This window comes from Squalius cephalus (genome assembly GCF_949319135.1).
Source record: "Squalius cephalus genome assembly, chromosome: 19".
Taxonomy (NCBI): domain Eukaryota; kingdom Metazoa; phylum Chordata; class Actinopteri; order Cypriniformes; family Leuciscidae; genus Squalius; species Squalius cephalus.
The window spans coordinates 6,292,722-6,309,043 of record NC_137140.1 but is presented as its reverse complement, the minus strand read 5'-3'; the positions used below and the strand labels follow the sequence as shown (position 1 = coordinate 6,309,043).

The window sequence follows — 16,322 nt, the reverse complement described above, 5'->3', positions numbered from 1 at the left end:
TGGAGAACAATTATGTCATATTTACCTCAGGAAAGCCGTTTAATGAACATAATATAGGCTAGCACGTAGGCTAGTTGGCAAGAAAAAAAAGCTATAGAGAGTATTTTGCTAAATATGTGTTCTATATTAGGCTACATATTTATTATATTTTTACTTATATCATTAAATAAAGTTGTTGTTATTATGAGAAAAATTAACGCCTATCTTGAGTACTTTTTGTGACAGCAACCCTATCATTTTTGATCAAAGATGTGGCTTACCTTCAGAATTTGAACTAAAATCAGTATTCTTATGATTGCGCTGAACATTTCTGACTAAGTTCAACAAACATTAAATTACTTATTCATAAACTTAAAAAAATAATTAATAAAAATGTAGGTGTGACAGGGTTGAGACTAGGGTAACAGGGTTGAAGATGGTAACGGGGTTGAAGAGACAAATACAGCTAAACATATATAGTTGTTTTTTACTCAAATTCACTGTAAGATTTTATAAACGCAAGTTACAAATACCCTGGGGGCTAAGCCCCCCCTGTCTTCCAATAGTGACGTCCCTGGATACTACATTTGAATTTAAACTTACTTCCCAAAGATTAAAATGAAACATTTCTATATAGTATGAATATGGGTTGTATGAATGAAATTCGGGCATATACATCCATGTTGTTACTATCAGGTGACCTACCAGCGTCAGTTGCGGCCTCTCCAGTGGCCTCATGGGATAGTAAAGCATCATTAAAGTAAATGCTTGTCAGTAGGCTACATTCAGCAATACACTTTAACCCTATTTCAAACACTATAACAAGTAATTATGAATTACGTATAAAGATGTTAAGTCCTAAGTGGGTCAAAAAGCACTAATTGTATTTAATATAAATTGTAACTATTATACATTTTCATGTAATTGTAACTAACATGCCTCTAAATACACTAAAGTATATTATTTTAAAGTACACTATTTACATATTAAGTGCCCTTTCTTAAAAGTATGCTAAAGTGTGCTTCTTTTTCACAAGGGAAGAGCCCATAAACATCTGTTTGTAAGAACACAACACCATGAAGTACAACAAAACAAAATGTCACAAGTCAGAACATGAACGGATCAATGAGTTTGTCAAACAACTCAGACACATCCATTAAAACAGTGTCATTTGCATTAAATGCGTCACTTTAAGATGTCATCATAGTGACATCACGCTCCATGAAACCAAAGACAAAACTAATCGGTGTGTCCACTCATCATTTTATCAGTGTTTGCCTCATCAGCGTCATCACAGGTCAAAGGTCATGAAATCGAGGGCCCCTGAGTCCTCCAGCCAGCATGCAAACAAAACCAAAGCATCTAGCCTTGAATAAAGTCCAACTAGAACAGAGAACTGGGGTCCGAGTTTAGACGAAACCTGGCAGGCTGCCTTCATATCTGCAGTTTGATCCCCATCCCTGCACCTTGTGTCTATCCTCCCTCTCGAGTGCATTTGTCCATGGTGACCGTCCCGCTCTCAGGCTACAGAGATGGACCTGCTTCACAGCTGGGGGGTGAACCTAGCTGTCCATTTGCAGACAGAATACCGGGACTATGAGAATCTGTTTCAGTGGGTCTCCTCGGTGGCGGATCTCCACACCACATTCTTTGTGTTTTTCCCCATTTGGTTTCATCTGCGCAGAGACGTGGGTGTTAAACTCATCTGGGTGGCCGTGGTCGGAGACTGGCTAAACCTCGTCCTGAAGTGGTGAGATGCTCTTTGGTTTGCATATTCTTAATTAAAAAGCTTAAGTAAAAAAAAAAAAAAAAAAATCACTGAACAAAAAATATTATGTGACAAAATTAAGCTGGTACATAATAAATTAGTGCATTATCAAAAATATTGAACCACTTTACATTAAATGTCTTAAACTACTATGTACTGACATTTAAATAAATGAAACAATGCACTTATTGTGTACATACGTCTTTACATTGAAGATATATAATATTAATCTGTAATTAGACTGTTAAACCTACCCATACTACCAAACCTGTCCCTAAATTACACATAATATAAAGTGGAACCATAAATATTATTTATATTAATATTAAACATGCAAGTTGTGTTCTATGTTTTCTTTGTGCTCATATTCTCCCTCCCATGACTTTGTATATCCATATGAATTTTTGATATAGGGTGCTTTTCGGTGAGAGGCCGTACTGGTGGGTGAATGAGACTAAGTTTTATGGCCCTATAAAACATCCTGAACTGCAACAATTCCCCATCACTTGTGAAACCGGACCAGGTATATTACACTATTTATTGCACAGCTACCTGAAATACTTGATTTTGTTTGGTCAATCACAGCGTTCTCTGGTCAAATAGTTTTGTATAATGACTTGACCATATCTCTCGTTTTTCTCTACAAGTCTCTTTCTTCTCACTCAATAAAATGTATTTAAATTCAAATAATTATTTCATTTCTGTTTATTCATTTATTTTGGTAAGTTATTGTAATATACAAGTATTGCTAAATAAAAGCTTTCCCAATCTGGGTTTATTTTTGCAATAATAAATGGCTGACTGTACATTATATCCTCTTCTTATTACTTTATAATTACATATACAGCTCCAAATAAAATCTGCGACTCTATACCAGTAGTTATGCAATTTAACTAATCTATTCTGCTGATCTAATCTCTCATATGGAAATGGATCTGGCACCTGGTTATCATCCTGTTCCAGTTCAAGGGCCGTCTTTGAGTGAAGTCACAGTACATAGTAATATTACACATATCCATTCATTCTTGACCTGATTTAGTACTCTGGACCAATTAACTTGGCTCATAAATAACCTGCATGAACTGATATTTTATCTAAATGGCTGCTGGTATTTTGCCTAAGCTAGTTCACTGGTCTGAAAACCAAACCAGCCAAGACCAGCAAACCAGTTTAGGCTGGTTTCAGCTGGGAAGTTCCTGAACGGATGTATCTCTGTAATCTGTAAGGATTCATGTCTGTTTAACCATTGCCCTGTGTTCACCAGTGTTGGGGTAGTAACGCATTACACTGAAAAAAATGATTCGTTGAATTTAATAAATAAATGTATGGTAAGTGGTTGCACACAATTGATTTCAGCCACATTAACAGTTGAACTTAATGCATTTGTTTAAATCAACGAATAATTTTTTTTCAGTGTACAAGTAATGTGAGTTATTGTAATCGGATTACTTTTTCAAGTAACGAGTTAAGTTACGCATTACTTTTAAATTTGCAACAAAATATCTCAGTTACTTTTTTTCAAATAAGTAACGCAAGTTGCTAGTTTTTCCATTTATTGACTGACAGCTCTCCTACTGTAAAGTTATGACAACATATGTTTTTACATTGCTTTAACTTTTTTTATAAGTTATACAAGATTCAACTCATTTTTTAAAGTCAGTTTAATGTAGTTTAAGTTGAAATGACTTAAACATCCAAGTTGATTGTACTTAAAAATTTAAGGCAGCGACTTTTTTTTTTTTTACAGTATGTCCGCATGTTGAGAAAAATCGAGAGTAAGTTCAGAGGCGTTTGGGCTGTGGGAATATGATGCAGGGCTCAACGCTAAGGATTTTTCTACTTGTCTTGACAAACTTTTCACTGACCCCACCACCAAAAAAAAAGTAATAAATAAATAAAACAGGCCTAGTTATTATCTTCATTGTTTTTGACCCATAACGGTAATAAATATGGTTGTGACACCAAGAACTACAAGCCTAACTCATAAATTTTAAATATTGTTAAAGACAAACAGTCAGTAATAAACAAATTACAATAGTACAAACATACAAATAAAATAAACACTGCTTTTCATGTTTTTTAGGTAAGTCAAACCGTAATTTTCAGGTAGAGAAAATTAATAATCAAATGTAAAATAGCACTGCATAGTCTTCACTGTATAGACTAAATATAGATTAATCCTTATTAAATTTACAAAAGTTATTCAGTCGAGAGCAGTGACGGATTTTTTTTCTTTGTCATTTCTTTGATTAAAGCTACACTGTGTGATATTTTCCCCCATCTAGCGGTGAAATTGTATATGACTACCCAGTGAATATTAGTTTCTGTTCCTTTCAATTTCGAGGGTGTTTTAACTCCTACGGTGGCCGTATTATTCCAAGATTAACATGGCTTCCAGTTCGACTTCGTCCAATTGCGCCTTTAAAACTATCACCTGTGATCCGTCGCAGCACAGATTTGTTACAAGGTAAACAATGATTTTTCACCATTGACGCAAGGAAACGTAACGCAAGTTATACTAGAGGTCGTTCTGGCGTTATGCATAACCATGCTATGGTTAGACAAGCAACTATAAAACTTCGAATGTACACAAATAGGCTGAATTACCTGTTGAGAAGAAAGCAGGCGACTTCGGCGTCCGTTTTAAAATCTTTGCTCCTCATGAGCTCTTTCCATCTGGGAAAAGTTACTCCAGTATTGACTTTGGTCTTGCTGATTTGCCTGTCGCATTGACGTTTTAATTCTCTCTTTCGCTTCCTTGGCGACTCTACATGTCCTCGAAAATAGGCGTGATCCTCCATCAGCAATCTTTCAAATCTGCCGCGAGTAATCTCCCCCTCGCATTCGTCTCTGTGTCACTGAGTGTAAAGCGCGAAAGGCGAAGCTTGAATTTACAGGTATGTCCCTATTTGGCTAATGTAGTTTCAAGATGGAGGGGCAACATGGCGACCGGCATTCTAACCCCTCACCCGTATGTACTTTCAATGGCAGATTATAAACTTACGAGAATACTTTATTACTTGAAAGAAGTAAATATACATTAATGAGCACATATATTTTTGAAAGAACTAAGAGATTTTTGCTAAGAATCAACTAAAAAAATTACACAGTGTAGCTTTAACATAAAATAAAGACAGCAGCAGGTATATTAGGCTGCTGTCACTTTAAGAGCTGCAAAATACTGTTACACACGTTTTATTTGTCAACTTTTTATGTTCACATAAGATATTACATAAACGGTTTACTCGCTGAGACCAGCATTTTTTGACGTAATTTTGTGTGAATATGCGCAAGAAGACATGATAGAGACATGAATTCAAGTGCAAGAAGACGTGAAAAAGAGCTCAATTCAGCATTCGCACACTGTCTGAGAAGACGCACACCAAACTTCTCACACTTTTGCATTGAGTTTTCTTTCGCGTCTTCCTGAACTTCAATATTTAAATTGGCAAGGCTTAAAACTTTCGTGATGCAGCACTGGCCTGATTGTGTCTGGCCCCAGGCCATCGGCCAGTCCTTATTGTCGAGCCCTGATGATGGTTATATTGTAGCATTGTATACCATTCAACCATAAGCAAAAATGACTTAAGATAAGCATCACATTTGTGTTTCATTTTTTAGTTTGTATTGCTCACTTTTGGTGTGAAGGGCTTTTACATTTGTCAAAAATAGAACTTTTTTGGAATTAAAAACAAAAACGCAAGCCCAGACCAGATGAGGAAAAAGTAACACAAAAGTAACGTAATGCATTACTTTCCAAAAAAAGTAACTAAATTAGTTACTTTTCTTAAGGCAAAAACGCAATATTGTAATCCTTACTTTTCCACAACACTGGTGTTCACCACTGTGCTTGTTTGGTTCTCTTTTGTCAGGGAGCCCGTCGGGTCATGCCATGGGTTCTGCAGGAGTTGGGTATGTAATGGTTACAGCAGTGCTTTCCATTGTTGCTGAAAGAAAAATGCCTCCGTTAAGTTATAGGTGAGTCTGAGACATGAAAAGTAGGTCTGTGTGTGATCATCTCAAGAAAATAACTGTTTTAAGGGGTTAATGTTTCAATATACAATAATGTCTGCTTTTAGATTTGTACAGTTGATGCTCTGGATGCTTCTGGGTTTGGTGGAGTTACTGGTGTGCATGTCTAGAGTCTATCTGGCAGCCCATTTCCCACACCAGGTTATCAGTGGAGTTATTTCAGGTAGGTGTCTTCTTTTTTCGTAAGTGGGTCCATTATAGAAAGACATTTTAGAAAGACAAAAAAAAAAAAAAAGTTCTTTAAAATGTGCTATTTGCATTTATGTTGGTTCAGAAACACCTTTATACCATTTTAAAGAATATATATAAAAAGTAATGACTATAAAAATGTTAATCATTATAAAAAAAAAAATTTATATATATGGGAGTTGCACCACATGACAATTCACAACCTGAAGCAGTGTTATTTTATTATAGATATACTGTTATAATACTATTTTAGATATTTTACTACATCAAGTTAAATTAAATGAAAATGAGAAATGTTGCTTTGGCAACTAGCTGAAATAAAAATTTTAGTTCATGTTTATTTTTCATGTAACACATTTTTCATGTTTTAGTTGTTGTTGTTGTTTTGTTATTTATCTATAATAACCCTTTCAGAATCTTTTTGTTTACGGTCGTTTTCTGGTAATCATCTAATATATTGATAGGCTTATTGATCTTGACACACAGTTTTCAAATAAATAAGCAGTAAATGATTATTTCCAAGAATTTCATCCTATTACGCTTTTTCTCCTTTATTTATGATATTAGGGCAGTTATACCACCCACTCCAAAAATGTCAAAATGATTTTCAATTGAGAAATTAAAAACATTCTCATCATACAAGAGGTGTATTCAAGTCAACTTATAAATAATATTTTTTATGTATTTCTGAATAAATAATAGATCAAGGGGGAAAACAATGAGCAACTACTTTACAGTTTACTCTACAGTGCATTAGCATTGTATGTTGCTTGCAGACACAATGACAGCTGTTGGTCTTTTATTTCCAGGTATAATTGTAGCAGAAACATTCTCCAGAGTGCAGTGGATCTACAACGCAAGTCTGAGAAAGTACTTCAATGTCACGCTGTTCCTGCTCTTCTTTGCTGTGGGCTTATATGTGCTTTTGAAAGCTCTGGGTGTGGATCTGCTCTGGACATTGGCAAAGGCCCAGAAATGGTGTGTGAATCCAGACTGGGTCCTTCTGGACTCCTCCCCCTTCGCCAGCCTGTTGAGGAACATGGGCACCCTGTTCGGGCTGGGGCTTGGTCTTCACTTGTCACGTGACAATGAAACAAGAAGCAAGAAACACAGCAGCGCCTCTTTCAGGACAGGGTGTATTGGTGTATCTTTGGTGTTGCTGCAGCTCCTGGATAAGATGACATTTTCCTCAAGCAACCAGGTACTTTTCTACCTTCTGTCATTCGGCAAGTGCGCTGTTGCTTTGGTGCTTCCCACTGCACTTGTTCCTGGAGCGATATCTTGGATTTCACATGAAAACAAGCATGAAAAGGACATGTAGTGCAATATTCGGGCAAAACTTTGGTGAATGGTAAACCATAGAGTTTGACTAATGCAGTTTTGCATTGCAACCGATTTTCAAGATAAATGCAATCGTTCAGCAAACGTTTTTGCTGTGCACCATTTCAAAAATACCTCAGATGGCATGTACAGGATGGGTGGATATTAATAGCAATTAATTGCATCCAACATAAAAGTTTATGTTAATATAATATGTGTGTGTACACATACACACATATATATATACATATTTCGCTGTTTCACTGCTTAATGACAAAATGCCGGTCTTGGTGATAATTCGCGTAAACACAGTCAGTTATTTTTTTAAGTGAATGTAAACAGTTGAGAAAGAAAGCGCATGTGTAACAGTATAATGGGTCCTTGTGTGAAGTCTTAAAGTGACAGCAGCCTAATATATCTGCAGACAAATTTGAAGATAATATTAAAAATATCTAAATGGCAGTTTTTCACCATGGTGTTGATGTCAAAATTGTGGAAATGCTGAAAGGGTAGAAACTTTCATGTTAGATGTGATTAATCACGATTAATCGATTTGACAGCACTATTGGATACAAAATATAATTTAAACTGTTTTGAACTGTCCTGTGATTTTAGTTTGCTGTATAACAATGGTTCTGTTCTGCAATATGAGACATTGAATTGTCGTCAGAGCAGAACTTTTCAAGATGTTCCTCCTCTCGTATGATTATGATGAATTTATGTGGCTGTAATTATCACTTAGATCTTTCCAAGATTATTTGAGCATATTGTTGGCAAGTCTTCACATTATGGAGCCTCCCTGCATATCTTGTTATATGTGAATGGTTTTAAAGGAGGCTGGCCCATTCACTAAGTAACTTTCATTCAGATCTTATGTTCAAAGGTCCATCAGTCATGATCTGGACATACAGTATACGCCTGTGTTCTGTACATTGTTCCTATGACTGCCGTTATAGGGATCATTCATCTCAAAGCGAGTTATTGCACCATTCAACTATATTATACTTAGAATACTTGGAGCTACACATGAACGTCCTACCAAAACCTGGCTTTACATAAACAAACAGATTCTACATATTAGATTAGATCCATTTTTTTAAATTGGACACACATAAATAACATTAGCAAAAATCGGCTGTGTGTATATATATATATAGCCGATTTTTGAGTACCATTATATTGTATTATGTTATATACTTAGATTATAAGTACCTAAATGCAGTACTAAGCCAAGGATATCTCTAGGCATATTTTTATGACTTTAATTATGGAATATTGTCTCTGATAGGCCTATAATTTTTTTTTATTTGTATCCATTAACAATGTAATTGCATGCATGCATTTCTTTCAGTTTTACTTACAGACTACTTTAACTGCACATGATGTTGCATAATGAAAGAATAAATGTTTACATTGTGGAGATGTTGTTTGTTTCTATTTTTCTTTAAGCTTATCACCAAAAGCCTCTGTTCTTTTTTTCCAGATCCAGTGGGCACACTGGTTTCCTATGTTACAAATGAATTCATTAAATTGGGTTTGAGTTCTTTTAGAACGTGAAAGGTTTTTTTTTTTTTTTTTTACATTGTGTTTGCTTAGTTAAAAATGTTTGTTATAATAAAATATTTCACTCTTCTAAAAAAAGACATCCATATTGATTAATTTTCCTCCTGAGAACTGCTTTTAAATATTAACTTTCCTTGCCTACTTTTCTCTAACCTCTTTTATAGACGTTTAAATTTTGTTCTTCTGTGGGGTTTGTGATGGGCGTAGTAGGCCAAAGTGCAGAACATTTTGTTTATGCGCTTGTTGGCCTGGAGAGTCTGCGGACCGTTACATCACAGACTGCACAAACATCCTTATCAATGTTTTTCACTCCTCACTGAAGGTTACGGGTTGAACGTGTGCCACACAGCACTATTCTGTCCTGAACAATGCTATTTGGTTATTGGCTGTAAAAAGAAAAAAGTATATTTAATCCAAAAATTCTGTCATCAATGCACCCTCATGTCGTTAACCTGTAAGACATATGGATTAGTTATACGATCTCTTTATGAACTTTTTGAAGTGACAAAGTGTTGTGACAGAAACCTCTCAGATTTCATTTAAAATATATGAATTTGTGTTTTGAAGATGAACGAAAGTCACGGGTTTGGAACGACATGTGGGTGATAATTAATAAAAAATAAATCATGTTTGGGTGAACTATCCCTTTGACCTGCATGACTTCTTCTATTAGTTGGTGAAATGCACTTTCATGCGCCCTTAAAGAAATAGACTTTAGCATATTTTTAAAAAGAGTACTTGTTACGGAAATAATACTTAAGTGTGAAATGAATGTAAAGTTTTCAAATGCCTAATTGTTATTTTATGATTAAATGAAAATGTGTTATAGATTAGATTTACAGAAAATGCAGTAATCTTAATTTAGGAGTGCTCAAGTGCAGAGTGATGTCATTAAAAGCATTGATGCATATTGGCAGGATTAAGAATGATTATATCTTCTAAATGCATATTGTATCATTGTTTTGGAGCAGACTAATTGAGAACAATAAGGCTAACACATTCATACTAAAAGCCAAAAAACTTTTTTTGATTTCATGGGGACTTTAAAATTAACTTATTACAATGCACTTTTTTAAAATAGTACTTAAGTGTGTTAAGAAGCTTAGGGCCTGTCCAAATACTCACACTTGCGATCTTGGAAACTTGAGAGAACATGCAAGCGACAAGTAAGTGCACAAGACCGCCCCTGGTCTGTAAAATGCCAAAGCATTGTACACTTAAGACACACTAAATACCACTTTGGAGCGGTCTTTGAGGCTAAGCATATCCCCATTAATCGCCGATTTCACCTCTAGGAAAACTTTCCAAAATTAAGTTAATTAGATATTACATATTTGATTGTAAAACATAAAGTTTTGCTCGTTTTATTGGGACAGAGACTGCAGAGATTATATGGATTTTGCAAAAGATTTCATGTGGTGGTGATTAAGTGTGTCCTATTGAGTAAACTAAATCTTAAAACACTTGCTGTCATCACGCCCACTTGAACACTTTGGCCAATCCCTGGAAATATGTCATATAAGTAGACTTATGTCAAGTGTGAAAAACTGCAAGTGTGGGTATTTGGCCAAATCCATAGTCATGAAAGTGGTCCCACTTTTAGTACACTTAAGCCTTTTATTCTATAAATATTATCTGAAAGTACAGTTTCTTAAGTTTTGAAGTACACTAAAAGTGCACTTGTTGCACATTCATTACAATTAAGCACACTTCTTTTTCACAGGGGCAAGTACTGTAGTTTCTAAGCTTCAGTCTTCAAAACGCTCTGCAAACTATCTGTGAACAAATCTTTCAGACTAATTTTGGTTCTGTTTACCATTTGAATTCAGGTGACTTGAAATATAGTGCACAAGTCGGATTCACTAAATGTATGATACTTTTATTTGGTTTTGTGACCTTAAAAGATTCGGTCCTCATTCATTGTAAAAGCACGACCAGCATATTCTTCGAAATATCTTCTTTTGCATTCCTTGGAGGAATGAAAGTCATACAAGTTTGGAACGAATGTGAATGAATTTAAAAATGTTGCAAGAAATCACGATACACCAGCACTGTAATCATGTGATATTTTCCTTCCACCTAAGCAATCATTCTCTCCTTATCGTTTTTTATCGCTGTGGTTCAGAGTCTTGAGTGGGTCTCTTCCTCTTTGTAAGCAGTGATAAACAAGATTTGGCCAATGGACTCCTGCTTGTACAATGATACAAAGAGTAAGTTAAGAAAAAGGTAAGGTTAATGACTACTTGACCTGTTTTCCGGTCCATTGCATGAATGATCTGCAATACAATAGCAAAGGCTTTTCCACACACACATGCTGTATACTTACACAGACTTACTGTTGGTCCAAGTCGAGGGGTCACCTTTGTCGCCTGACGTACTTAATGAAAGATGGCACAATCCTGCTGCGTAAGAGTTGAGCAACAGTTGTCCATGCGTAACAGTGGTGAACGCCTGAGCTCACGGACCTGCTGTGCTTGCAGGAGAACACAGGCTGTTCAATGAACAAAAGGTGAACCTTAAAAGCCTTCAATGAACAACAACAAAAAAAAAGGTCTAAAAAAAGTATAAAACTACTTATTTAAAACAATAAATTGCATGTTTTGAGAATGTATGATCATTTATTAGCATCAATGCCCCAAAACGTATCTGGACAATTATACAAATATATTTGCAATTATACAAATGAATCATGTTAAATTTTACATAATAAAACAATGGATACTGCTAATAATTAAGACCAATGTTTTCGGAGACTTTTAAACAATCACCCTGAGACTGGTTGAATAAAAGTTTTTGTTTGTTTGTTTGATTGATTGATTGATTGATTGATTTTTATATTCAATAAAAAACAATTGTTCACAAAAATACTAAAGCGTGAAGTCTTTAATGTAGAAAACATGCATTTTATACACAATCTATTTCCTCAGTTATATAACAACACAAATAGAAAATAAATACACATCTAATTTTGTTTCACACAAAGCAACAATGATTTGTTTTGCAAGGAATTCAAGAAAATCAAAGGTAAACGTCATAGTTATATTACATAAGTCTAGTTCACAATGCCATTTCCAGGGTTTAAGCACTGATCAAAAAAAATAAATCTATTGCAAGTTTATTTGGCCAATGTAAATGGGCTTTTACGGCATTCATAACATTTTGAAAAACTGAACTGTATAGATTCATCTTGGACAATGCTGTTCCACTCAGTCACTCTGTGGAGAAAAAAAAAGTGTTGTGATGACCTCAAAACTGAAATGAAATGACTAAAGACTGCATAACCATTTGATACAGTGTCTGGCACTTACAAGATCATCCAGATCGTCCATGGCAGGTGGCTCTCCTTTGTTCTTCATGTCATTAAGCATCTGCATTACAAAAGAGTCATTACGTTTTATGGAAAGCGCAGGAATTTATTATGATCTCAACATCCTACAACGTCGTGACAATAAGTGAAATGATAACAGCTTCATCCAGAATGATAATTGCATTACCCAGATTAAGAGACTTACATCTACATACTGCTCATATTCTGCCATGCCATCTTCCTCCTCATTTTCCCAGTCCCTCCAGTTATCAAAGTCTACTAACAGCCATCCTGGCTGAAAGGGCAAGGAGAGAAAACTCAGAGGAATGCAATAGATAGATGGATTAAACGACAGAACGACAGACAGACAGACAGACAGACAGACAGACAGATAGATAGATAGATAGACAGATAGATATATAGACAGATAGATAGATGACAGACAGACAGACAGATAGATAGACAGACAGACAGACAGACAGACAGATAGATAGATAGACAGATAGATAGATGACAGACAGACAGACAGACAGATAGATAGATAGATAGATAGATGACAGACAGACATACATACAGACAGACAGACAGACAGACAGACAGACAGACAGATAGATAGACAGATAGATAGACAGATAGATAGATGACAGACAGACAGACAGACAAATAGATAGATAGATGACAGACAGACAGACAGACAGACAGACAGATAGATAGATGACAGACAGACAGATAGATAGATAGATAGATAGATAGATAGATAGATAGATGACAGACAGACAGACAGATAGATGACGAACAGACAGACAGATAGATAGATAGATAGATAGATAGATAGATAGATAGATAGATAGATAGATAGATAGATAGATAGATAGATAGATAGATAGATGACAGACAGACAGACAGACAGACAGACAGATAGATAGATATATAGATAGATAGATAGATAGATAGATAGATAGATAGATAGATAGATAGATAGATGACAGACAGACAGACAGATAGATGACAGACAGACAGACAGACAGACAGATAGATGACAGACAGACAGACAGACAGACAGATAGATAGATAGATAGATAGATAGATAGATAGATAGATGACAGACAGACAGACAGACAGACAGACAGACAGACAGACAGACAGATAGATAGATAGATAGATAGATAGATAGATATAGATGACAGACAGACAGACAGACAGACAGACAGACAGATAGATAGATAGATAGATAGATAGATAGATAGATAGATAGATGACAGACAGACAGACAGATAGATGACAGACAGACAGACAGACAGACAGACAGACAGATAGATAGATGACAGACAGACAGATAGATGACAGACAGACAGACAGACAGACAGATAGATAGATAGATAGATAGATAGATAGATAGATAGATAGATAGATAGATAGATAGATGACAGACAGACAGACAGACAGACAGACAGACAGACAGACAGATAGATAGATAGATAGATAGATAGATAGATAGATAGATAGATAGATAGATAGATAGATAGATAGATAGATAGATAGATAGATAGATGACAGACAGACAGACAGACAGACAGACAGACAGACAGACAGATAGATAGATAGATAGATAGATAGATAGATAGATAGATAGATAGATAGATAGATAGATAGATAGATAGATAGATAGATAGATAGATACCTTTGCTAGATCTTTCTGGAGTCGAGGCCATGCCACATTTTCCTTTACTTTCCTTATTAAGGTATTAATTGTTCGGTCAAAGACCTTCACTGTTGAATCCTAAAAGGACATCATCCACAAAGTTGTTTGGGAAAGCCACAGAAAACTGGTTGTCATGGATGAAACTTCATTTACATATTTCACTTATTTCATGCACTTATGGTCAACAAAACTAGCCTTTATTTGAAAAAAATACAGAATAATATGTTTAAATGACTATAGATTTATTATGCTACCTGAATTATACACACATACTATAAGCTTCAGGGTTTATATCACAAAAAGGATGGTAAACTACTTACAGCTTTTAATACGCGGTCATAAAATTCAATCTCATTGTAGATATTGTTGTCATCCACATCTTTACAGCTGAAAAAAAGTGATATATTATTATTATTATCTTAGACATTTTCTTACTTGTAGATAGTGAAATACATTATGTATCTGAAAGTTTCAGGGCCCAAAAAACACTTTATTTATCATGTAAAAATCCCAAAGCTATTCTATAGATCAGAGGTTGCTCTTTTTGAGCTCAGGAGACTTAATGGAGCTAAGTTTAACTCAGTTTCTCCTAAAATTCCTTAGGATAAATAAAACAATGCTAAGTTTGTGTTTATAGAGCTATACAATTTGATCTTTTGATCTATAAAATTAAATCATGTTTGCATTCATATTGAGCACAATTTGAGACATTGTTGAGATCTCCTCTGAACTCTAGAGGAGACGCATATGAGATTATAATCTTATCTCAGGAGAAATTTTGAGAAGCAGGATACACTCTTAAATATAAAGGTTCTTTGCATTGAGGGTTCCAACCTATAACATGCATGGAAACTTTTCAATGCAAAAACCGAATTTCCTATGGGATACTACTGAGGAAAACTGAGAAACTCAAAAACAATCATGCAAATAAATAAATATTTGATATAATAGATATTGGAAATAAGATCATTTTCTTACCTCAGAATAATTTTTGTTTCCTGAATATCTACCTGAACATCTTTTGGGTTTTGAATCGCAAAGTTGATAGTGATGTACTTTTTCCGGTCGTACCACAGTGTTCTGGCTGGTTGACTAAAGAAATGAAAAGAACCAATTTAAGCAAAGTATTTCTCTTTTGGTTACTCTTTAAAAACAAAACTTTCTGATCAAACATGATGAAACCATTTTGAGTCTAAGTTCGGAGTTTGTTGTGAAAATCACATGTACCCTTCGTAGAAGACATGAGCATGCGGCTTCTACCGTTTCAAATAAACATCCGTGTTCACACCTACCAGTCCTCTGGTCTCACAATCTTTGGCATCTTGATTCTCGTAGATTTGACGTAGTTTGTGCAAATGTTTTGACTGATTTTCCTTAAACGTGTAGAAAAGACTGGAGAGAGTTCAGTGTGTGGCTCGCTGGCTGAGTGATTGACTCTATTTTTAGGATGGATGGTATCAGCTGCTGGGAGAGGAACATACCACTTCACCCACACCCCCCTTTGCTCATCCCATTTAAAGGAGGTGGTGGAACACTCGGGAAAATCACTGAAGCTTCTACCCTCACCCAGACATTAATATTCCCTTTACACAAACCCTCCCCCGGGTGAGAATCTGCCAGGACAACATGCAAACCTCAACCAATGTTTATTTGAGTCTGATGCAGACATCACAGTAGCTTAAGGGCTGTTTTCAGCTAAAAAAAACTAAGTCGCTTTGGATAAAGGCGTCTGCTAAATGACTAAATGTAAATGTAAAAACAGAAAACTGGTTGCCGTTCATTTACATAACAACAGCCTTTTGAGGACCTAAAAACACAAGCTTTTGAAAACGGGTTTCAAATTGCTAGTTTTTGAAATTTATACTGTTATCGTCTCCGTGTAAAAACGTGAATTTGTGAAAACGGTGGCGTAATGCACATGTTTATTACGTGTTTAGTGTATAGGCACGTATAGTGTCTTTACAAAGTGACATCGCCAACTACTGGCCTGGCAGCAGAATATAGCATTTTTAATCATTTTTGCGGATCGTTGTGAACGGGGATCGTTTTGACAATGTTGTTGTATGCAAACGAACAATGTAAAGCCCATACTTTTTTTATTGTTAAAACACAATTCAGTTCAATAAACTTTACCTATATCTGCTTTCTTTTATTTGTGATCAGAATCTTGCAGTTATGAAACAGAGAGAGATGAAAGGCAGAGGGTGTAAATGCCTTTGAGGAAAGAGAATCCTTAAATAGAAGGAAAAAATGAATATAAAATCATTAATTTCGTTGCATTTAGTTTTATTCTTGTCACAATCAATCAAGCGTTTTGTTTGTTTGTTTGCTAGTTTTTTCACATGAACTTATTTTTTAAAATAAAATCAGAATCATTCTCTCAGTGTAGTGATTCCCTAGCTATTTTTTTTATTATTTTTTTTTTATTTATGTGGTTATTGACATTCTAATCAGGCTACTTG

General features: G+C 35.2%; 2 protein-coding genes across 3 annotated transcripts; one reads left to right on the top strand and one right to left on the bottom strand.

Annotated features, from left to right (window-relative positions):
• Positions 1-1,353: 1,353 nt before the first annotated feature.
• On the top strand, positions 1,354-7,292 carry g6pc1a.1 (glucose-6-phosphatase catalytic subunit 1a, tandem duplicate 1). Its single transcript, XM_079851573.1, has 5 exons — positions 1,354-1,729; positions 2,161-2,270; positions 5,620-5,725; positions 5,827-5,942; positions 6,778-7,292. Exons 1-5 carry the CDS (start codon positions 1,512-1,514, stop codon positions 7,287-7,289), a joined length of 1,062 nt encoding a protein of 353 aa, XP_079707699.1. The 5' UTR covers positions 1,354-1,511; the 3' UTR covers positions 7,290-7,292.
• A 3,667-nt stretch (positions 7,293-10,959) lies between these two features.
• Positions 10,960-15,365, bottom strand: ptges3l (prostaglandin E synthase 3 like). Of its 2 annotated transcripts, XM_079851574.1 has the most exons (8): positions 15,153-15,363; positions 14,839-14,952; positions 14,181-14,247; positions 13,840-13,938; positions 12,364-12,453; positions 12,160-12,219; positions 11,178-11,342; positions 10,960-11,038 (listed from the first exon to the last, which is right to left on the bottom strand). In XM_079851574.1, exons 1-7 carry the CDS (start codon positions 15,179-15,181, stop codon positions 11,208-11,210), a joined length of 594 nt encoding a protein of 197 aa, XP_079707700.1. In that variant the 5' UTR covers positions 15,182-15,363; the 3' UTR covers positions 10,960-11,038; positions 11,178-11,207. The 2 variants fall into 2 exon arrangements, with proteins under 2 accessions (XP_079707700.1, XP_079707701.1); XM_079851575.1 differs by lacking the exons at positions 10,960-11,038; positions 11,178-11,342 and adding an exon at positions 11,376-12,066 and having other exon boundaries at positions 15,153-15,365.
• Between the last annotated feature and the right edge of the window lie 957 nt (positions 15,366-16,322).